The 23,552-nt window shown below is 37.6% G+C and overlaps 1 protein-coding gene and 1 non-coding gene across 2 annotated transcripts in view; one reads left to right on the top strand and one right to left on the bottom strand.

The window, feature by feature from the left end:
• Positions 1–352: 352 nt before the first annotated feature.
• Positions 353–425, bottom strand: trnav-aac (transfer RNA valine (anticodon AAC)). The gene has a single exon. It is a non-coding gene; the product is annotated as a tRNA-Val (tRNA).
• A 4,420-nt stretch (positions 426–4,845) lies between these two features.
• The window catches only part of LOC137016154 (mitogen-activated protein kinase kinase kinase 5-like), a 36,879-nt gene continuing 18,172 nt past the window's right edge, over positions 4,846–23,552 (top strand). Inside the window, 8 exon segments of the mRNA XM_067380758.1 lie at positions 4,846–5,936; positions 13,152–13,291; positions 15,050–15,073; positions 16,633–16,826; positions 18,234–18,402; positions 21,218–21,324; positions 22,126–22,296; positions 22,821–22,933. Coding sequence (XP_067236859.1) covers positions 5,561–5,936; positions 13,152–13,291; positions 15,050–15,073; positions 16,633–16,826; positions 18,234–18,402; positions 21,218–21,324; positions 22,126–22,296; positions 22,821–22,933 — 1,294 coding nt within the window. The 5' untranslated portion in view covers positions 4,846–5,560.

Below are 23,552 nucleotides of genomic sequence, written 5' to 3'. Positions count from 1 at the left end.
TAGTAGCAAACCAACTGTTTTGCCATTACAGGAGACCTCACTGGTCGTTTGTTTTATTTTCGTTCTCTTTTGAAGAGTTTACACCGCAAATTGCGCAGCAAGAGTGCAGATCTGCTCAAAAGAAATCCCCTCAGGAAATTTTGGCAAAAGCGACTCACTGTTTCCACCCAGTTTCGAACTGGGGACCTTTCGCGTGTGAGGCGAACGTGATAACCACTACACTACGGAAACCTGTCTTTTGGAAGCAGACAGAAAGCTTCTGGTGCATACTTCTTAAAAGGGGTAAAAGGAAGATGAGGTAAATCCTACTGGTGTCGCAAACAGTTTATATTTTCTGTCAAAAGCCAAGCGTTGTTTCTGCTCGGTTTCGAACCGAGGACCTTTCGCGTGTTAGGCGAACGTGATGACCACTACACTACAGAAACCTCACGTTGCTCGCCGGTGCTTTTTCGAACACAGGATCATCCCATGATCTGCCCCGCGAGCAGAGTGACAGTCAATGCAAATTCCACGAACAGGACAGAGCTCCTTCGGCATGACAGTCTGCCTAGAGCTCCTTAGTACGATTGCCATCACCCACTTCGAGTCAGTTTACTCGATGAGAAAGACTTCCGCAAAGGATGCACCTGTGTATCCTCGCTCATGACTCCTCAGGAAAGCCTCCTCACTCCTCGTTCCTTGCCTCCTCGCGGTGCGATTAGAGAATTGAGATGTCCTTCAAGATGGCTGAGCTCGATTGTTTTCCGGGTCATAGGATGGAGGACGGAGGAGCGAGGAGACGAGGAGGGATATTGAGAAGCACCAGTGCCCAAGGAAGTCGATATATCATCATATCGCCCTAATTTCTTCATGTTAAAGCATTAAGGGATAACATAACAGCATGATCCTCGGTAATGCAGCTCTGAAATGAGTTATATTGTGGAGTCTCTACACCAAGTAAGTTTTACTGGACCTAAATGGAATAAATACATGATTTCTTACCGAGAGAAGCTTAACAATGAATCAAAGATGTGCTGCTTTATGAACACAGATGAGCTATTTCACAAATAACATTCTAAACGTGTTTTCGTACATTATTAATGGCGTGAGCACACATATTCAAACAGATCAGAAGTTAGGAATCTGTAATAAATACAAATGACAAAGCCACATTTTGGTCAAGTTTGTTTTCATTGAGTTTCACTTTCACCATTGTGTCGCTGGAAGGCAGAAAATTAGGGACATTATAGCAGATGAGCCCAGAATATGAACGCAAAACATTTAACACAAGCATTTTGCTCTCATAAAGAAAACACTTAATGGACAGTGACTTAACGTGTAATAAGACGGGTTCTGTTCATATTCTGGGCTCATCTGCTTTGCTGTACATAGTTTCTATGGGTGGAGAACGTTAACGTGAAATTAAACGCGTTGCGTTCAAATTCTGGGCTATTAGTATGATGTTTAACTTAACGTACTTACATTACGCCACCTTAAGCTTTTTATAATGTCCCGAAAATGGGACAAAATGGCGCTCCATTTCACATCCGTTTTCCACGCTGGTCAGTATATGCAGATAGTTAATAACACAGCCAGCGTTCACCATTCTAATATGTTTTTAACTGTATAATATAAATTTTAACATCTTCCTCCATTATTTCCTAGTCTCTAGTGTACTGTATGTGACCTAAAGTCCCAGAATGCAATGCGTTGCTGACGTCACGTTCCCAGAATCTTATAGATGGCTATGTGGCTATCACAGGGTTGTTTTCAGTTCCATCAGAAAATATTGTTAGAGTAATTAAATTACATTAGCAATGGTCATACAGGTCAACTTGCAGCATATGTGTAACTTAGTCCACGATATACGTGAAGAACAAATGACGAATCGTTTTTACTGAGGTAACATTAGGCTACGTCAATTACGTTTCAAATTGCCATAATGGGCGTGCTAATGTTGTTTTCCTCAGCGTCTCAGCATAATGACAGAGCATACGTCCATGAGAGCTAACGTTATGTTATTTTGCACAGACATGCATAACTTTGTTCGACTGTCATGAATATGTGAAATGTCCATTGACATCAAGTTAGCCAAGCATAGATGAATCTTACCTGTCCAGGAGAAAATTAGCAACATTAGACATTTTTATCCGACTGGAGTTAGGGTAGGTTACCAGTGTTGCCAACTAATTTTCAGGGGAAGTTGCTAAAGGCAGATCGTTTTGTTGCTAAAAGTTGCTAAATGACATTGTGACGTAATTGCGCCATGACGTCATTACGTAATCGCAACGCAAAACTTCATAGATATTATTTGAAATGCTAATTTAGATTTGTTTGTAAAATAAATACACACACACAGCATTTTTAAAATGAATACAAACAACACTTTTTTGACCAGATTTATTTTTATTTTTAAATACAACATTGATATTGTACAGTTAAACACTTTTGAACAATTACATTTTATGTAGGCTATTTTCCTTTTAACCACTGAAACTACACATGAACTGAACAATTAAAGCCCTGTGGTAGTTAATATGCTACGGCTAAATTATCGTGCCTTTTTGTGCCTTTGTTGTCTTGATGTCTTTTTGTCTTCCGATCTTAAGGAATTATGAATCAACCGCTCGTCTATTTAGCTAGCTTGTGTGCTGTTTTGATTAGAGTCACTTTCCAAAAGTTGCTAAAAGTTGCCAAATAAATGTTAAAAATTGCTAAATTTGTTGCTAGGTGCTTTTTGGAAAAAAAGTTGCTAGTGTTGTCTGAAAAGTTGCTAAATCTAGCAACAAAATTGCTAAGTTGGGAACACTGTAGGTTACAGCAAAGCTGGCAACACGGATCCCGAAACACTACTGACTTCGTGATTGGTAGATAGGTGAAGGGAGGCGCGTCAGGCCAAAACACAAAATTACAACATCAACATCAGTTGAGGGCTGCAAGTCCACTTTTTAATTGACAATATCCTGGCCGGACTACTTTTGTTAGTGATATAAGTATTTGAAATGAACATGATTTCTTAATGTCTAGTGACACATCAGGGCCATTTTATGATTAATTGAAATAGATTTCTTACATACAGCTCCTTTAAAATGCTAATTTTTGATATCTAGAATTACATTTCCACTAGTAAAAACGAGAATTCTTGATATCTGTAATTGTATTTTCACTATGAAATGTCACCATGGCTGCCATTCAAATTCACTTGTTGATATCAAGAACTGACTAGTTGAAATTCAACTTTCACATATCAGACATACAATGGACTATATGCACGGAGCGTTCTTTAGAACTTCCGCATTAATATAAGCCAGCTCAAAAACTTCCGGTGGGAGTCACGTGCTGGTGTGTTGAGCATCAGTAGTGTAATACTTAGTTTATAATCAGAATATAGTCACTTAAATAGTCAGGCACAGCATTAATTTAGTTATTCAAACATAAGACAGCATAAAAAATAAATAAAAAATTCCTCAGTGTTCCTCCTCAGCTAAATTCAATTCGACCATCAGTTTTCACACTTTTATGGAAAAAAAGCTTCAAAAACTAAATATTTATTGTGCACTTTAGTTAGATTAATTGAATAAAATGTGTGTTTTTACAAGTGTGCTGAAATCATTGATCTTGCGCTGCTCTGACTGACAGATGCTGTGATTATAAGGAGAGCGCATGATTGCTTTCTGTGTCATTCATTCACAAGAAAAGTTAGTTTTTCATGAGATTTTTTGAGTATTTCATACTTCACATTGACAAAATGTATTTTTAAACCTAGTTATTTTATAATGTTTAATATTTAGTCAAAAACAAAGTGAAAAACGATTAGAGGAAATGGCTGATATATGCGCAAATAAATGCTACTTTGCCGCCACCTGCTGGTTAAAGTGGTAATTACTGTCTTTTTTATTTTTAAATAAGTGTTTTCTATTAAATGTTGAATTTCCCACATTTTTAAACGTTCGGTTTTACAATGGGGACAATCTCAGAAGAATGAACAAGTAATGTTTGTGGTCATCACATTAAAAATATAATTTTAAGTGCTGGAAAATAATGTGTGTGTGTGTGTCTAATTACAGACAGCGTTTTTAAACGGTCCCATTAGCTTCGTCTTTATTGCAATCAATAAAACTGGTTTATTGGCAAACTAGGTAAATGTGATAACTGCATAAAAATATGAATAGATCATTAAAAAGTCAACCATTGAGGGTTTTGTGTTGATGTACAGCGAGTAGAGAATGAGCAGCTAACAGTTCACCGGAAATGCTTGAGCTGGCTTAACGACAACCAGGAAGTAACCGTGCATATATTCAATTCTTACTAGTAAAAATCATAATTTTTGATATCAATAATTACATTGTTACTAGTAAAAAATGAAACTTTTTTGATATTAAGAATTCAATTGGCACTAGTTGAAAACTGCTACTAGTAAAAATTTGCTAGTCAATATTTGCTATCTGAAAATGTATTTCTGATATCAATATAATTTCAGATATCTAAAATGGCTTTCTTACTAGTAACAATCACATTCATGGCATTAGAAACTGACACTGTCACTAGTGACAATCAAATGATTGATATGAAAAATTAACATTGTTACGCACGCTAGCAAAAAAAGTAATTAATTATATAAAAAATGTTTTTTTTACTAGTAAGAATTGTATTCCTGATATGTGAAACTGGCATTTCAAATAGTAAGAAATAAATTCTTGATATCAACAATTATCATTTTAACTAGTGAAAACTGAATTGTTGTTATCAAGAATGTATATCCTGAGAATGAATAAAAGTCAAAACGGCTTGCCATAGAGCGTGCACGCGGACCCACGCTTCGAATCTACCGGAAATAGTATAGTATCCGGGGACTTTGGGTATGCTCTTTTCAACATATTACTGATGATGTCTCCAAGGAGCACCAGTTACTGTTTCAAGGCTAGGATGGATAGTGTGTGACGCAAGTGTGTGTGTTGACAGGCCCAGGTGGGAGAGCGTCACGTTACGTGTTTAATATTCATTAGCTAAGCCTTTTCCATAGTAGGATTCGTGAATTCGCTTCCTGCAAGTCCAGAGTGTTTCTCCACCCCTGAGTGTGAGTTGTGCTGAAGATAATAATAGAAATAGGGCAGGGTCCAGCAGACAAACGCGATTTCACAACTCCAGTATGACATAAACGCGATGACAGGAGCCTAACCCGAGCAAACCTGGAGCTTGATGTCTCGCGGGACTTCAGCGATCGACACAACTGCTTTACTTCGCAAACTACAATTCATGCGCTCCGATAAATGATTCTCATGTCACTCGATGAATCTCCAGGAGTGGGATATCGTGTCTTCGAGTCGTGACGTGCGCGTCCACGAGCAGTCCTTGGTCTCTCTTCTCTTCTCCAGACCTGTGTGCTGCTAAGCGGATTTTTAGATTTTCATCTAAAATGAAACGATAATCGTCTTTATTGCAGGTTGTCGGTGCTGATGACGTCAGGCCACTGGTGTTTGTTAGTTTGATGCCACTGTAGCCACCAGGAATGCCAGCTATGAAGTGTGCTGGCTGAGCTCTGTATTGTTGGGGTTGGACACACTCAACAAACTGATGAAAAATGAATTCAGATCTGGAGGCCATTTCTCTTTCTGTACCTTCTCTCTGCCAACCCCTAGACATGATGGGAGGTAACGCAGAATCCAGTTCTGGTGCCGGGACGCTCTGGCAGGACCCCTCCATCTGTAAGAGTGCCAACCCTGGGGTCATCAGTTTGCCCTCCGACACCTTGTTGACCACGGGTAAATGTAAGAACCGAGCCGTAACGGTGGCCTACGTGAGGAACTCTGAGACGAGCCAACATCTGAGCCCGGAGAACATGGCTCTGCAGTGTCTGAAGGACGCCTGCGACGTTGTGGGGTGTAAACTAGATGTTGTTCCCTTTGGGAAGCTGGACTTTGGTGAAACTGCAGTTCTTGATCACTTTTACAATGCAGGTAAGTCTACTGAGAGTCCTACAAAGCCATTTGCTAAATCAGCACAAAGTTTGTTGACCGCTCAAATGTGTGGTAGTTGCGGCCTTTACAGTGTATTTGGTTTCTTTCCTTCTCTTTGGTTTCTATCTTGTTTTCCAGCTCTCAGCTTTTCCAGGAAAGTTCTCAGAATGAAGTGAAATGTGATGGTATCATGGGTGGAGCGCGGCTGAATGGAAATGACGTTTTCCATAGTAGCTTGAAACTTAATGTAAACTGTTGATCTGCAGCAAAACCAGTTAAAATGTTTAAGTCCACCAAATCACTAGAGCTGTGTGCATTTCTTTGGGAAGTGTAACTTGCTTTCCTAAATCAAGAGGTGCTGACGAGTTTCTTCTTTGTCCCAAAACACTAAATAACAACAAACGCCACCACATCCGTTACCGAACACCTGCTCGTTGCTCTGTGAGATTGTCCTCATCCACGAGCTCGTCACATGCAGTGACAAAAGACTCAATTTGAGGTATTTGATTAAACAGTTTTGAAAATGTTTCAGATATTTGTAGTTTGTGAGAGTCCCTGAAATTTTGGGACAAAACTGTAATTAAATCAACAATAGTTTAATAATGTCCATAACTGTAGAATAAGTGAAAAGACAGTATTGAGGTCAAATGAAATGGTTAAAAAAGGGGTTTAGTTCCCCCATAATCCTTATCTCTTAAATATTTAATCTTGAGTTCTGGATCATTGGCATCTTGTGTGAGCTCGTGTCTTTTAGACTTTAGATCAGAGACTGACGCTCTGGTGTTTTTCAGCATTGCTCTCCCTCCATCATCTGTAAGGTTAAGGTTGTGGTGTGTGTTTCACCATAGTTTGGTTCCGCTTGTCTTAGAATGCTGTTTCATCCATGTGACCTTTAGGTTCAACAGCTCAAGATGTTAAAGGGTTCTCCCCTGTTAAAGGGTTAGTTCACCCAAAAATGAAATTTCTGTCATTAATTACTCACCCGTACGACCTTCATTCATCTTCAGAACACAAATTAAGATATGTTTGATGAAATCCGAGAGGTTTATGACTCAGTATCTATAATCAACACTTTCAAGGTCCAGAAAGGAACTAAAGACATCGTTAAAACGGTCATGTGACTGCAGTGGTTCTTTTTGTGCCGGAAGCGCTGGACGTAAACAACGTATGAAAATGACACAGAAGAGAAGAGATTGTTGAATAAAGTCATTATTTTTGTTTTGTTTTTGTGCACATAAAGTATTCTCGTCTCTTCATAACATTACGGTTGATCCACTGCAGTCACATGACTGTTTTAACGATGTCTTTAGTTCCTTTCTGGACCTTGAAAGTGTTGATTATGGACATTGAGTCATAAACCTCTCGGATTTCCTCAAAAACATGTTAATTTGTGTTCTGAAGATGAATGAAGGTCTTACGGGTGTGGAACGACATGAGGGCGAGTAATTAATGACAGAAATTTCATTTTTGGGTGAATTAACTCTTTAAGGCTCTGTCTTATGTTGGACGTTGAGATGTTATCTGGAACCTTCAGGATTCGTTTGTTTGCAGCATGTTCATGTTTCTCAAACTTAGACGGTTATTTTAGATTTCCTTGTGTAACCTTATCCAGATTTGTACACTTCAGAAAGCTCTTTGAGCTGCTCAAACCTGCACTTTCACAAGTTTAAAGGAATAGATTGTATGACTATACATGTATGACTTTCTTCCTTCGGTGGAACACAAAATATTTTATATGTAAAAATAAATAAATAAATATATATATATATATATATAATTTCTATACAATGACATGTTGTTACCAGAGGCTTTAAAGCTCTAAAAGAAGTGAAATGTGCCATAAATGTTCTCCATGCAACTCTTACACTACATCCAAGTCTTCTGAAGCCATACGATAACAACTGTGTGAGATCCAGCGGTTCACGAGGGTGAAATCTAGATGAAGAGCCAGTCAGGCTCAGTGACAGACCAGTGTTTCATCTAATGCTTGACTTTATTTTGAGATTACCGCATCAGCCAGTTCTCCATTTATCAAAAGGGTTAGTTTTGTATTCATCTTACTAGTCATTATTAATTTGTATTTTTTATCAAGTATATCAGTGTGATTTTGGCCATCAGTCACCCTGCTGTTCAGGTTCTGGTGTTAACCACTGAAACCACTGTGTGTTGGCCACTGAACTTACATTAAATATGAATAAATTATACCGCTTATGAATATTCAGTTTGAGGCGCTGAAGAAACTAGAAAATTGTTTGTCTGAAATCCTCAAGTTAAAACAGACATGCTGAAAAATGCATATGTTTGTTATTATTCGCATATTTTAAGATGCCTCTTTGGTCCATAGATGCATCTCTTTATTGTCATTGCACTCGTTTGCTTGTTTTGATGAGCGCTTTATCGATACAGTGCATTTTTTTGGGCCTGAATGTTTTGTCTATCGATCAAAGGTAGCATGTTTTACATAGTTATAGCATTTTTAAAATGTTTGAACATGTTTTAACAGTGGATGCGTAGGAGGGAAATTGTACTTCTGGACTCTGGGAGTTTTTGAAGGAAAAAAGGTTTGCAGTGGAACGCAATCTTATCAAAGGCTTTTTCTGTCTGATTACAAGGCAGCGTACTGTTCCCTTGAGTATTATGGTTATCTCTGCAAGGGCTGCTGAGCAGATAGAAGCTCATTTATTATTTGTTTGTGGAAAGGTGAAGTTATGTGGTGATAAAGTAAGTCTGATTTTGTTGTGCAGGGTATATATGACTGCATACAAATACTGCATAGTGGGTGAAAAACAGTATGTGAGTCAAGTAATATATGTACAAATTCAGAAAACATTAGACAAAAAGTACACGGGTGACACTGTAGTATCCCAAGAGGCCATGGGAGAGGAGTCGTAGGTCAATGTCCAGATGTAGTGTGTCCAGATTACATACTAGAACAGTAACTGAGACGCAGCCATAATCTTTAATTAGCGATTAGGGATGTTTAAGGTGTCACTACTACTGTTGTTCATACGTGAAGTTAGAGATTTAAACGGCTTGTTTGTGCTGGACATGAATGACACCTATAATCATGTGGCTTTTTGAGAAGAGGTGTGCTGTTACTTTTTTAAGGGATTTGATTTAAGATTTAATATTATTGAGATTGGGAAGTGTGCTCATTTGATTTGGACAGCGAGTAGCACCACCCAACATCCATCTTAGCAACGCAACGAAATGTCTGCATTTTCCTTCGGCCGTTTTATTGTATAGCAGGTGAAAAGTCTGATCACTTCACTAATAGCACATTTAATTTAATTTGATTTTCACATTTGATTTGTCTTCCCAAACACCACTAAAATGAATGTGAAATGCCTCAGTTTCAGTAGTTATTTCTCTTAATTCTGCATGTGGAAGTACACTCGTTAACAGAAACTTGATGACACATTTCTGTTTTCTTGCACTTCGCTGAACTCAGTTATGGCACATTCCTTTTTTCATCAAACAGGTCTCGCTACCTCCGACTGAACAGTTTTCTGCTCCATATCCTTGTTCAGCAGGCTAAGCTTGAGTGATTGCTTTAATTATCCAGTTTAAATGACTCTGAGATCTGAGTCTGCTCATCTAGTAGCTTTTCACATTTGCTGTTGTAAGAAAAATCTGAAAAGTCTGAAAAATTCAAGATCACATACATTGTATAGATTTGTAGACTAAATGTGAATTCTGACTGGAAATGGAGTTCCTTTACTAATTTCTGATCACATTAGACTTGCACTGTAAGTGTATTACTGCACAGACATTTTACCTTTGTTTTTACAAACTGACGGATGTTAAAATGATTGGCTGTAATCAACAAGAAGTCACTGATGTTCACCGCAAATTTTGTTTAACCAGTTGGTTATGTGAAGAATCTCATTGTTTTTACTTTAACAAAAGGTCTAATAGTTTAATCGTATTTTCTATTATTATATATTATATGAATACATTATACAGCATATATTATACATATTTTATATATTTATATTTAATTATAAAAAATTACAAAAAGAAATAGACTATAAAAAAATGTTATGATCACTAAGTCATGACAGCATACTTCCATTACCTAAACTCATCAAAAATAATTTAACAAATTTCAACTTAATTGCAGTTATACAAGATTCATCCAGGCAAGATTTTAAAAATATTATTTTAAATGATAAAATTACACTGCAGAAGTAAAAAAAAAAATCTGTTCTTTTGTGAATCACCTCCAATAGGAAGGTCATCTGGCTACATTAATAACATAATCAATGCATTTATGTTAACCTGCACAACAATGCATGGATAACTATTAGACATCAGCATTTATTGAACACGCTACGGTGGATGCTGTTTTGTACTGTTTTAGCGTTGTTCTAAAATAAAACTCAGCTGAAGAAATGTTGAAAAGGTTTTTTTTTGCAAATTTACATTAGACAAAAAAATGCCTGAAAAACCCTTTTCATATGAAGATTAGAAATGGCCTATGGGTGAACTATTTATTCTGTATTAATGTGTTAAGTCAACCATGTAGACCTGCAGCGCTATAGGAACTATATAATCTAGAATAACAGGAACTACCTGTTATAAAGCGGAGCCTATGGCTAAGCATTAGTTCTGTTTGGTGCCACTAGTGAAATTACACACTCCAGCTTTCAGGTATTAAATGGACCATACTTCCACCCCTCACAGTGTCGTTTATAATGTAGACTCTACAACAGTGGATACCCTTGGATTCAATAGTCCAGTCCGGCCAGTACGCTCTGGTGTTTCGGCATGATTGGTGTCTGCCTGTCCAGGAGCAACATTGATCCTCTTTGTTGGAACAAAGTCTCAGTAACTCAGAAAAACTATAACACACAAGTTCACTCAAAGCTTGTTTGTAACAGTCATGTACTTTAAGTTTCACATTAATTTCATTTAACGTAAAAAAAAAAAAAACACTTGCATTCTTGCTAATAAATACTGTTTGCTTGTTGTTTAGGTCTTGATCATGGCTCTGCGTTAGTTAGCAACAGGATAAGAGGATCATTGTTGCTATGTGCGTTTGTTAACCACATAAAGCCTCACATACTGTAGCTGCATTAATCATTTGAGAATCATCTCTTTTTTTCAACAAGCCATTTGTTTGATGACCGGTTAACAATACTGGCCCATCTCTACCTGTTGTGGCATTTCCCATGTGCACTTTACTGTACGTTACTCTGATATGAAGGTGTCTTTTTATAACAGATTTAGTTCTACGCAGAGAGAACCAAAGTAGTGCAGTCACTGCAGAGGCTGTACACCAGAAAAACAGATTTATGTAGGACAGTTTTAAATACATTTCCATGTGTGAAAGCTGAGACAGATTTCTGTGTGTGTACTGGAATGCTAGATCCTGTATTCACAGCTGGAAATTATCATCATTGTCATTGGTTTCAAACCTGTATGGCAATGTTCAGCAGGGCCTCGATAACCTTTGACTTGTGTTGTAGAGCAGTACGGTTCTAGATGAATTATTCAGATCGCGATCAAGATTTTCTAAACAAAATAACATGTAATTTACCAGAGGTTCTGATAGAACTTTAATTTTTTTAAATGTTTAATTAATTTGAATGAATTATTTAAAAAAATTGGTTTGAATGAATGATTCAGTGACAAACACATGTTAACAGTCTCTTGTCGCCACCTACTGGTGTAATGATATAATCAAAACAATCTTTATTTGAAGCGTGTTATTTTCAAATGGTGTCAAAGGTATAATAGACAGAGCTGAATCGTTGTCATTTAGGAATGAGGGTGTTTGAATCGAGATCGGAAATCCTTTAACGATTAATCGTGCAGATCTATTTTCCATAAATTGCACGTGTGTGATGACAGAGGCTGTCGTTTCGGTTTCGTGTGGTACGGAGGAAAGGAATGACATGTGGTGGTGAGTAAATGATGACAGAATTTTCATTTTTGGATCAACAACAACATCAACAACAACAAAAAAAGTCAGAAACAAAATATGGAAGGAGCGAAAACCAAACAAATATTAAACGGATGACCTGACCAGCTCTTGTCTCGTGTTTCTGTTATACCAGTGGCTAAGTATAACTGAATACACCTGCATAACTTTATTTATCAAATCAATTAATTCATTTGCCTTAGCAACCTTCGAAATATGAATTATTAGCTGACTAATATTACATTAGTTGACTATAAGCATCGTTGTACACATCACTTTAATATTACTTTATTTAATAGTATGCAGCACTGAAAAATTGTGTAACTTCAGAAAATTATTTGTGAAGATCTACTGATATGTAGCTATTTTAAGATTGTCCAGTAACCTCTTGGTCAAATAACAGAAGTGTCTTCCTGTCCACTGAGCATTTTAAATAGTTCTGCCAGCTTTGATAAACAGTTTGAATTCATTGAGTTGTAATATCTGTATATCTGCCACAGGCCAACCTGCTTTCTAGATATCGATATTCACATTACCACTGAAACACCTGTATCGGTCGCTGCTTCCAGTGGAACAACTCTGGAAAACTGAACTTTACAAGTCTTTTTGAGAATCTCTAGCTGTGCAAAAGTAGAAGACGCTTATTTCAGAGGCAATATACACAGTTTCGCTTGCGGATCTCTAGTTACTGCAGAAGTGTGAAGATCTCAAAGATCTGATTCCATGAACCTGGCAAAACTCATCAAAAGTTTTTGTAATGTCGAACCGGTTCCTTTTAAACATAATTTTGTTTCCCTGGTAGACTCATAAATTCCTGTGTTTCCAGACTGGCCTAAATCATCATCATATCCTCTGTTGTTATTGATGTATGTAAATGGATTTGCATGTAGAATTTTGATAAAACTTTATAGCAACAATTGCATCAAACATTTTTCGCTGTTAAGGTTCATTTGAATATGAAGACACACGGACACAAATCTCGGGATGTTCATACACTCTGCATGTCTTGGTCCTCGGGGAATGTATGTTGCTCTGCTCGCTTTCATCATGTCTGTTTCCTTTGGGTTAACTGAAACAACAGCTCCGGCACAGATGCATGCAAACAGAGGAACCGACTTCCTGCTGATATTTAAATGAAGCGCGTAGGGCACTGATCTCAACTGTAGGGACAGGCCCGATAGAAACAAACCACACACAAACACTCAGTAAACCACTTATCTATCTATCTGTGTATCTATCTGTCTATCTATCTACTCTGAGTAAAAGCGTCTCTCTCTGTCTGTTCACAGATATTGCAGTGGTTGAAATGACGGATGCGTTTCGACAGCCCTCTCTCTTCTATCACTTGGGTGTGAGAGAGAGTTTCAGCATGGTCAACAACATCATCCTTTACTGTGACCACAACTCAGACTCGCTGCAGTCTCTTCAGGTCAGAAGCTCTTTTATCTCAGTGACACACGAGTCAAATGTGCATCAAATTTAAAATGAAAGGGTCATTTTTTTCAGCACCTTACTTTCATATATTCTTCTAGTCTGAAGTTTAGAGATATAAAGCATGAAAAGTCTTTGTTACGACTATTTTTCACATTTTAGAATAATAGTAAAGTTATGAAAACTATGAACTAACACACGCAGAAGCATGTAGTGATCACCAAAAATGTCAGCTGTTTAAAGTTTTTTCTAGATTCCAGACACACATTGCAGCTCTGCTCAATCTGGGCACAGCTTCATTATGGCATCAAAAGTATCAAAAGAGTTGAAATGTAAATGTGTTGATTCTTTCCTGCGCTGTCCACTTCTTTCACTTAAATTTGTTAATATGTTTATATTTGTCTGCAAACTAAATGTAAACATTTAACATATGCCGTTAATTTAAGATAATGGAAAACATGCGTTCAGCCACACCTCTGACTGCTCTGAGTGTATTACTGCATCAGGTGACCGTGATTTTTGCCAAGTAGGACATTTTCCTGGATCAGAAACAACATTCCAAAAGAACAAATATTCTAATCCTATCCCAAACACAACCTGTGCCTTAAGAAATGAAGAGCAGTTTTGTGAAATGTTGGTGAGGAGGAATGATCTGAAATGACCTGCTTTATTCTTCATAATGCAGAAGCAAGAACCACACTCAGAAATCTCTGATATTGATCCAAAAATGTTCTTTGCACATCATTCAACCATGTGGGCTGAGAAACAAGCTGATGGAGTCGGGGAATGGTCAGAAGGAAATAATGGCTTGATAAGAAATTTGCTTGAAACTTAAACTGAACCCTAAAGTCTGATTGGTTGATGAAGGAGCTTGTCTTAATTAGCAAATAACAGTGAGCAACTGCATCATGGCGTGTTGCAAACACATTTATTGTAATGTACACACATTCTAATTAAAAGATGTATTGGGCTAGTAGGATAAATCCGCATGATCTTGTGAGGAAAATGGTGCTCACTCATTTATTGGATGGACAGAAATTATTAACACGACTCCCATTATTTGCAGTGCATCACTTAGACATCCAGCCATTTAATCACAGTGTAGGTTTTATTGCCACAGTGAATTACAGTAGGCAGGCATTATTGTCATGGAGATCCTCCCGGCAAGGTCAGACACCTCTATTATTATTTTACATTACTAAATGGAATTATGCCAGGTGAGTGGGGAGTAAACTGCATAATGTGAGGTATATTTAGATGAGCTCTTTAATGCAGTGAGTTTATTACTAGGCAGAATTTCCTGGAGGATGGGGCTTGGTGAACACACACAGATGTTCAGAAAGGAACTTGAGCACATTGCTTAATTCATACTTCACATTGTACTCTATACTTGTTATTTCAGGAAACATTACACAATATGCATCAATAAGACAAACAATAGTATGCTGCGTTGTATGTCAACCAAGCATTGGCTTTGAATAAGGCGTTGAATCCGAGTCATCATGTTCGTTTCATTGTCGCTGGAAATGAAAGCATGTTGTATACTCAACAGAGTGTGCATGCAGAAGCAGATCTAGTATGACTAGCATAGTGTTCTGAACATAGACACACACACACACACACACACACACACACACACACACGGTTAATCAAAAATATTCAGACACAGTGTATTTTTAGGTTGTTTGTGATCAAACTGAGAGCTGGCCATGTGCACAACCTGAATTCATTCATGTCTGATGTTTTTCTCGTACAGGACGTGATATGTCAGAAGAATATGGTAAGTGTCTTAAGCTTCACTCACTCTCTGACTCATGCTGATTTGCTGCCATTTTCAAACAGAAAGTTGGCTAATCGGTTTGATTGCAAACCTGAAAGCATAAAAAAAAGAAAAAGTTTACTTTGATAATTTTCAGCTTTGGTTATTTCACGTTATAGGTCAGGAGTTTTCAATCTGTTAGATGCCATCCTCATGCGAGTGACCCGACCCTAAAATTTAAAAGGCAGTTATATATTTTCAAGTATAAAGACCCAATTAATACTTTGCAAAAAAATTAGTATTATAAATGGACCCTAGTTTGAGGTGATATGCAATTTGACAGAAATTATTGATGTATTTTGTTGGTTAATTGAGACTTTTGCAACAAGTTGCAACGTTGTCAGTTCTTTCAGGCAACAGAATCATTAAGGGCCTAAAGATTTGTGAGGGAACGTCAGGGATTGTGAGATTGTGGTAGACTAAAGGCGTCTTTGCAATGAAATACAGTAGACCGTACAGGGGACCCAGAAAACTTGGCAAAGTGCCAAATAAAATTAAATAAGAAGCATAAATTTCAAAACATAAATGCAATTGAGTTTCACCAAAATGTAAAAAAGGCAAAAATAATAATAGAAGTGTTTCACGATCAAAGGAAACTCTTTGAACCTCCCTCTACACCTACACCTCTCTAAACATCGCTTTGTTGGTTATAAAGTGGTTTTCTGAACTTGGGTGTGAAATGGTGATGTGGAGTACAATTCATGTGGGCTTCAAAACAATCCAGTTTAGCTTGCAGAAGTGAAACACTATTGCCGAGTTGTTACAAGCCATGACTTTTTTTTTTCATAGACCACAGAAGGTGAATTTTTAAAGAATATCATTGTTGTTCTTTACAGCATAATGATTGTGGACTGCGGCTGTCAAGCTTTAAAATGACAAACAAAACAAACACCAATTTAGTATGAAAAACGCAGTCATTATTACTTGCATGCTATACTCCAAGCCTTCAGAAGCCGCTGAAGATGAAGTGATTTTTCTCTACTTCTACCCTGTTAAATGAGTAAATGTAAATCACATGGCCTGCGATGACTACAGTGAATGAGTCACTGTTTTTGAAGCTTGAAGTCCCCATTAATTGCAGGGAAACCCCTGACCTGGACTGGCTTTCTGGGGGTCTTAAAAGTCACAAAAGTAAGGCCTCAAAAAATCAGAGTAGAAAGCTGTGGCATTAAATGTTGCACGCATTGCAAAAAATTTATATCTTTCTCAATATTTCTGTCCTGTATTCCAGTCTAAACATCCTTAAATCAAGATTCATTTACTTCATTGTCATCACTTTCACAGAAAACAAGATTTCATATTTTATGTCATTTTGTGTCTCCAGTAAATGTGTCCTTATGTAAGCATCTTTATACAGTTGTGCTGGAAAACAAGAGAAAAATACTGAGGAAGAACATCCATTTTTTGCAGTGTGATCAGTGTGACATATTTTAGTGGCTGGGAGCAGAGCAGTTCAAGTTATTCTTTTGTGACTAGACCTGTGACTATATTCCACTGCTTCCCATTTGTTCTTTTTCCAGACATGCGCCGCTAATTACACGTTCATCCCGTACATGGTGACGCCTCAGAATAAGGTGTACTGCTGCGAGAGCAGTCTGATGAAGGGTCTGAGTGAGCTGATGCAGCCCAGCTTCGAGGCCCTGCTGGGGCCCATCTGTATGCCGCTGCTGGACCGACTCACTCAGCTGCTCACCGGCTGCAAGACCAACACCTGGTGAGAACTCACTAACCCTTTCCCCTTTATATCTCGCCGCTCATTTCAGTCTCACAGTTAATTCATGCTCATTTAAACCAGTAATGCAGTAATGCTGAATGTACCATGATTGTGCTTTGGGTGTTTTATACTGTAAATGTCAGAGTCGCCTGTGGCTGACTGTATTCGTCGTCTGATGGCATGCATTGAACCTTGACCTCTGTACTGTGATGGTTTCGGATGAATACATGTACCTATTACACATACAAGGAAAAACCTGCAATAAAACTCATTCAGGTCATCAGTAAAAAACAGTCGGGTTCTTCATTTTATTAGTACCGGTACTTTGAGTGCCAGCTGTATTTCCTAATGTGCGACAGCAGGGGGCAGTGTGCGTGTTTATTCCTCTCAGCTGCGCAACGGCGTTCATGGTGACGAAACGAGAGGTGTGGTTGTAAATACAGGTGCTCTTGCAGACCGTCCACAAATTGTTGAGAAAGCAGATGCACGAAGCGAAATATGGCATTATTTTGCTTACATTGCCGACAGTCAGGGCAGGCCCACGGACACCACAAAGCCCGTCCGCAAAAGATGTTACAAAATAACGCAAGCGAAGGGAGTCAAAAGCATTTTGCCGTCAAACATCCCGATTTGTACAAAGAATTTAAAGAGCGACAGGTTAGTGTGATACCAGCATTACGTTTATGCTCTCAAACATTAAATGAGTGTTATTTATTTATTTTACTCGTGCAAGCAGACCTGAGGTGTATTATTGAGTCTAAGTTTAATAAGTGATATCTGGTTGCAAAAATAAAATCAATTTAAAAATACATAAATACGTGAAGGATATATACAGTTATTTAAAACCAATTTATGCTTCAATAACATTGCTTTATTTACACTAATATAATTTTTACAATAATCTTACTGTCAAAAACACTTAAATGTATAAGAAAGCATAACAGCAAATAATTTACAATTTTATAGAGTGTGAAAATAATAAACATTAAAAATTATATTAAAGCTAACTCTAACTTCACGGCAGTGAAGCTCTAATCCAGAAGTATCAGCTGCACGCTGGTGAAGAAAGAAGTTCTGTCATGTGCTATTTATTTACTTTTCCTGCTGTTTAGGTTTTTGCCATAGTATCGTTTAAGTATATATAAATTTTGGTATTGTGACAACACTAGTCATCAGCCAGGTGTTGATTTGACACAGTGCTTCATGGGCCCAGATGGTGTAGTTACAGCATATGTTGTACCAGCGTCTAGTTGTCCATCCTAGCTAATAAACTTAGCATTGAAATATTGTTCTTGAATTTTTTTGTCCTCAGTGTAAACAACGTTAACCCTTCTGTGTAAGCACTTTTATTTCAGATTTTCGTTCTGCATAGTTCAGTAACTTATTGTCTGTTGTGTGCTTGTTTAGTCAGTACTTCCGTGAGACGGTTCTGAATGAGATCCGTAAAGCGCGTGAGCTTTACACCGGAGCAGAACTAGCGGCAGAGCTCAGACGGATCCAGCAGAGGCTCGATAATGTGGAGTGTCTTTCAGCCGATGTCGTCATCAACCTCCTCCTTTCATACAGAGATATTCAGGTGACTGCATCACATAAACCTTTGGTTGTTATTCACATTGACTGCAAAACAGTCGTAAAATTACTCCTCACAATTCTGTTTGCTATTAGTATGTAGTTTCTGCAACACCTGGAGGAATTACACAAATGAAGCATGTTTTCGAACACCCTTCAAAATGCCCCTTTCGTATGTCGTGCCTCCCCAAACTCAAACATCACAAATGCTGCTTTTACTTGTGCTTGTGAAGTCGTGTCTCAACAAAAGGCCACTTTCAATAAAAAATCCAGAGTTATGTCATGGGTAAGTACGACACAACTGTTTGAGGCGGTTTACACTGGACACATCAATGTAAACATTATAAATTGGTACATTTGTCTTTCTGAATGGGTGCATGATAATGAATTGAAGCGTCCATTGCAATGCCCTGTTTGCTTTGACGTGTTCATGAGCTGATTGATCTTCGGAGGTCTAATTGCAGTGAATTTTGGCTTGCACTTCTGTCCTTTTTTCCCCATATAACACATTAGCCATGGCTAAACACCACCTAAAACACCCCCTGGCTCCGCCTGCTGCAGTAGCCACGCCCCAAACTCTCGCTATAGGTTGAGCTTACAGAGATTGACGGATCTGAGTGTGTGATTTCTCAGATCTTGCGATACCATGCTCATTATGCAGACACAACCATAAGCCATCAATCCTGCAGAAAAGACCAATGGTCATTATTTTTGTAATTCTGTTTGGTGACACTGGTAGCACAGAAATGACACACTTTATCGGAAGCTATTTGTGGCATGTGTCACATGCTGTTTTATTTCTACAAAACATATTTTTACTTGTGTCTCAAAAATCCCAAAATCAGGTGTGCAATAATGCACTTTCAGTGGAAGTCTTTGGGGCACGGCATTGTGCCGCGATAAACACTAAAATACACACTTTTCTAAAGTATCGCCACAAAACACAATCATTATGAGACTAGTGTGATTGTTTGCTTCGTTCAAAACTATATCCAACTCCTGTCATGGCCATGTAAAGATGGTAAATGATGCGTGATATGTGTCCATAAACACTGTTTGCTTGGATCATACTCCACCCAGAGGTTCATCTGCCTCAAAATCTTTCTCAAACTCTTTTTTTCATTCTGAAAAGTGGATGCTTTAACAAAAATACAAGATGCCCTTTTCTGCTTTATAACTTCCAGAATGTCTTGCATGTCCCAGATATTTCCACTGTTCACTGCTGTGAACTCGCTGTGCGTTCATTTTTTTAGAGTACGACTTATTATTTTTAGTAATTAATTATTCAATTATTACACAGACTCTGTCCAGTGTCCACTAAGCTAAACTTGTATTGAACCTGGATATTCTGTTATTCTGTGATCGTGATGGTAAGGGTCCATGTCCTTAAATGTTAGCATGATTTGCTCTGCATAAAATAGCTCATAAAATATTATGAATGTCAAATAACGTTAGTTCTGGCATTTTCAGTTTGTTATGCCCAGGAAAAGAGATTGGTGTGTCCCTGAGCTTTACGCTCGCTGCCGCCGCTAATGTCTGGTAGAGCTGCTAACGAATAAAGGCAGACCATTTTGCAAAGACAACATTGTTATTAATCAGCTAGCGAAATGTTGAACAATAAAAGGACTGTCGTTTTGGGATGTTGGCGTATTCAGATCAGTGCAGTACAGAATTATTAATGTGCTCAAAGAGAGGATCCTAATATTGTTGGGACTGTTAGTGCTGTTAAAAATTAATAAGAGAACAGGAAGTCATAAATGCTCTGCTATAACTCTGACACACCTTGGCAGTAAGTCACTTTAGAAGTATGATAAATGACCGTTAAGTAGTTTTACGTAGTTTCCTAATACTCTACACTTTCATAGCATTTTCCCTCATGTCCACTTACAGTGTTAGTCATTGTTTCTTTAATTTCATTACCATTTTCCTCCGTCTCTTTGAGCCTCAAAATTGAACAGGTGGTGTTTTTAATGTACTATTAAGTACATTCATATACGTCTCATATACCTCTTTAATGTTTGGCTAACCTGGTTGGGTCATGTTATAAAATATTTGTAGGTGTTGATGTAAAAATGTGGGCGGTCATATAATTATGATGTTATAATCATTTAAGGTTTTTGTAGCTTTGTTTTAGTATTGGACGATTGACTTACTATGGCGATCCAGTTCTTTTGAAGAGTTGTTCATGTTTCAGCGTGATTCATTGGTTCTTTTACTTCGTCTCGTCTGGTGATAAAGTCATGACATCATGATGGTCTTAATAATTAGGCATTACCAAAAGGTTGATTTATGAATTGATCAGTCTAATTCGCTGACATAAACGGATCAAAAGAACGGTTTGTTCATGAATCAAACATCATGACTTAGTGTTTGTTTTTGTGATGATTACTGACGATGTGCAGTTTGTTCTGACTCCAACTCTGGAGAATATCATGAATATTTCATTTGAATGAAATATTAAGCAAATACATTTCATATGCCAGAACCTTTGTCTCTGAACATTGTGTTTTTAATTATTTACTAAAGGTTTAGAATAAAAAACATATATACAAAGAAACTAAATGCACCGAATTATTCATTTAGATTTTCTCTCATTTAATTTTTCATGTGTTGTAAATATGAGGGTAATATAATAAAACAGGCCTACGGGAAAACATTGGATCTGTTGTTTATTTATTGTTAAATAATTTTTCTTTCTTTCAGCCATCGTTGTTTCACCATTACCAGCGCAGCTTTGCATCCTGAATCCTCAGTTTGTAATATTGTATAATAAATATTGATTTTTTTTTTTTTCTGTTTTGTGGTTATTTGTCTGTCTGTAGGATTACGAATCCATTGTGAAGTTAGTTGAAACACTGGAAAAGCTACCGACCTTTGACCCCGTGGCTCATCCTCATATAAAGTTCCACTATGCCTTTGCCCTGAACAGGTGAGACTAAGCATCTTAATGTGCCCTAACCAGGTGAAATCGTGATGAGTTTACAGAATTAATTTCTCTTCACACTGAAAGTTTAAATGAACGTTCACCACATAATTACAGCTAATCAGAATGTGTGATGTTTAATACATTAAAATGTTTCTGATAATTATCAGTGTTGAAATCAGTTGTGCTGATTCATATTTTTGTGGAAACTTGACATTTTTTCAGAATTTGTTTGATAAATATACCGTTCAAAGGAATCAGTAATTTATTTGAAATGTCTTTTGTAACATAAATGTCTTCACTGTCAGTTTTGATCAATTTAATGTGTCCTTGCTGAATAAATGTATTTATTTCTTTCCAAAAAAAAACCCAAACCCTCACCCCAAACTTCTGAACAGTAGCGTATACGGTGAAGTGAATGAGATGAGCTGCTTAGAAATTACATCCAAGAGAAAGACTTAACGTCCTGTTGTTTGCCGCATTCGCTGCTGGTTACGACAAATTTCAATCCAGTTTTATCCCTTGTTTTATTATGACATTGCACCTGGTTAGGACATGAAGTAATATATGAGTCCTGTCCCAAACTTGAGCCAGTAGTTGAGTCCGTGTGCTGTCTAATCTAACCGAGCAATGTCCAGCACAGGGTCATAGTGTTTTACAGGTTTTGGTCAAATCAACCAATAAAAGGCTTACTTATTGTTGACCGTCTATATTACACCTGGATAGGAGAAATGTGTCAAATCTTTCCTGAAACCCTTTTCTCAGTCATTTCTGTTTTTCACAGTCTCTTTTGGTGTGTCTCTGCAGGAGGAATCTGCCCGGAGACAGACAGAAGGCTCTGGACATTATGTTGCCATTGGTGATCTCAGATGAGCAGGTGGCATCTGATATTTACTGCCTGGTCGGGCGAATCTATAAGGATATGTTCCTGGACTCTCATTTCATGGACACAGATAGCAGAGATCAAGGCATACACTGGTGAGGGCATGAGGGAGAATCTCAACAAAACATTCGAGTCACATTTCACAGCAAAATAAAAATGATGACTTGCTTGAAGAAAATGAAGTCTATTTGTAGGACCGTTAACTATTTTTTATGACAGGCTTTGTGAGTTTCACCTATAAAGTGGTGGTAACACTTTACAATAAGGTTCATTAATTAACTTTAGTTAACGTGAACTAATAATGAACTGCACATTATTATTATTATTATTATTATTATTATACAGCTTTTATTAATCTTTGTTCATGTTAATTTCAATATTTACTAAAGCAATATTTAAATCTTGTTAACATTAGTTAATGCACTGTGAACTAACATGAACAAACTATGTATTTTCATTAACTAACACTAACGAAGATTAGTAAATACAGTAACAGATGTATTGCTCAAGGTTAGTTCATGTTAGTTAATACAGTAACTAATGAACCTTAATGTAAAGTGTTATCAAAGTGGCCACAGTAACAGTAACACAGAGACATTGTCTTTCTCTCCACCTTCAGGTTTAGAAAAGGTTTTGAATCGGAGCCCACGCTTCACTCTGGCATTAACTATGCAGTGCTGCTATTGGCCGCAGGACATCAGTTCGACTCCTCCTTTGAGTTGCGTAAAGTCGGTGAGTTGATTGACTGTTTGGATGAGCCGCGTACAGCCAGCCACTCCTGCAGAAGCGGTTGAGCAAACTTTTATTACTTTTACTATTGATGTCTGGTATAATAGAAAGTACTACTGGCCTGATATTTCTTGAATTTAAATAAATTGTGACCTTATAGCGACTGTGCAAGATCACTGTCAGAAAGTACTTTAGGTAGGGTAGGCAATTTGTTTTGTAAACACTTTTTGTTTTACTGGCAGAAACTCTTTTCATATCCTGATAGAACATGTTTGTCCAATCATTGCATTCGGACATAGGATGTCCTACCTGCCTGTCAACCTTTGCATACCTCCGTGCACCTGCTCGCACAGACATCACATGGCATCACATGACATCACACAGACATCACACAGACATCACACAGACATCACACAGACATCACACAGACATCACACAGACATCACACAGACATCACACAGACATCACACAGACATCACACAGACATCACACAGACATCACATGTCATCACACAGACATCACATGACATCACACAGACATCACACATCATCACATGACATCGCACAGACATCACATGACATCACATGTCATCACACAGACATCACATGACATCACACAGACA

Source organism: Chanodichthys erythropterus, unplaced genomic scaffold (assembly GCF_024489055.1).
Source record: "Chanodichthys erythropterus isolate Z2021 unplaced genomic scaffold, ASM2448905v1 ctg000380_np12, whole genome shotgun sequence".
NCBI lineage: Eukaryota > Metazoa > Chordata > Actinopteri > Cypriniformes > Xenocyprididae > Chanodichthys > Chanodichthys erythropterus.
The sequence above is the reverse complement of the archived record's forward strand: the minus strand, read 5'-3'. Positions and strand labels throughout refer to the sequence as shown.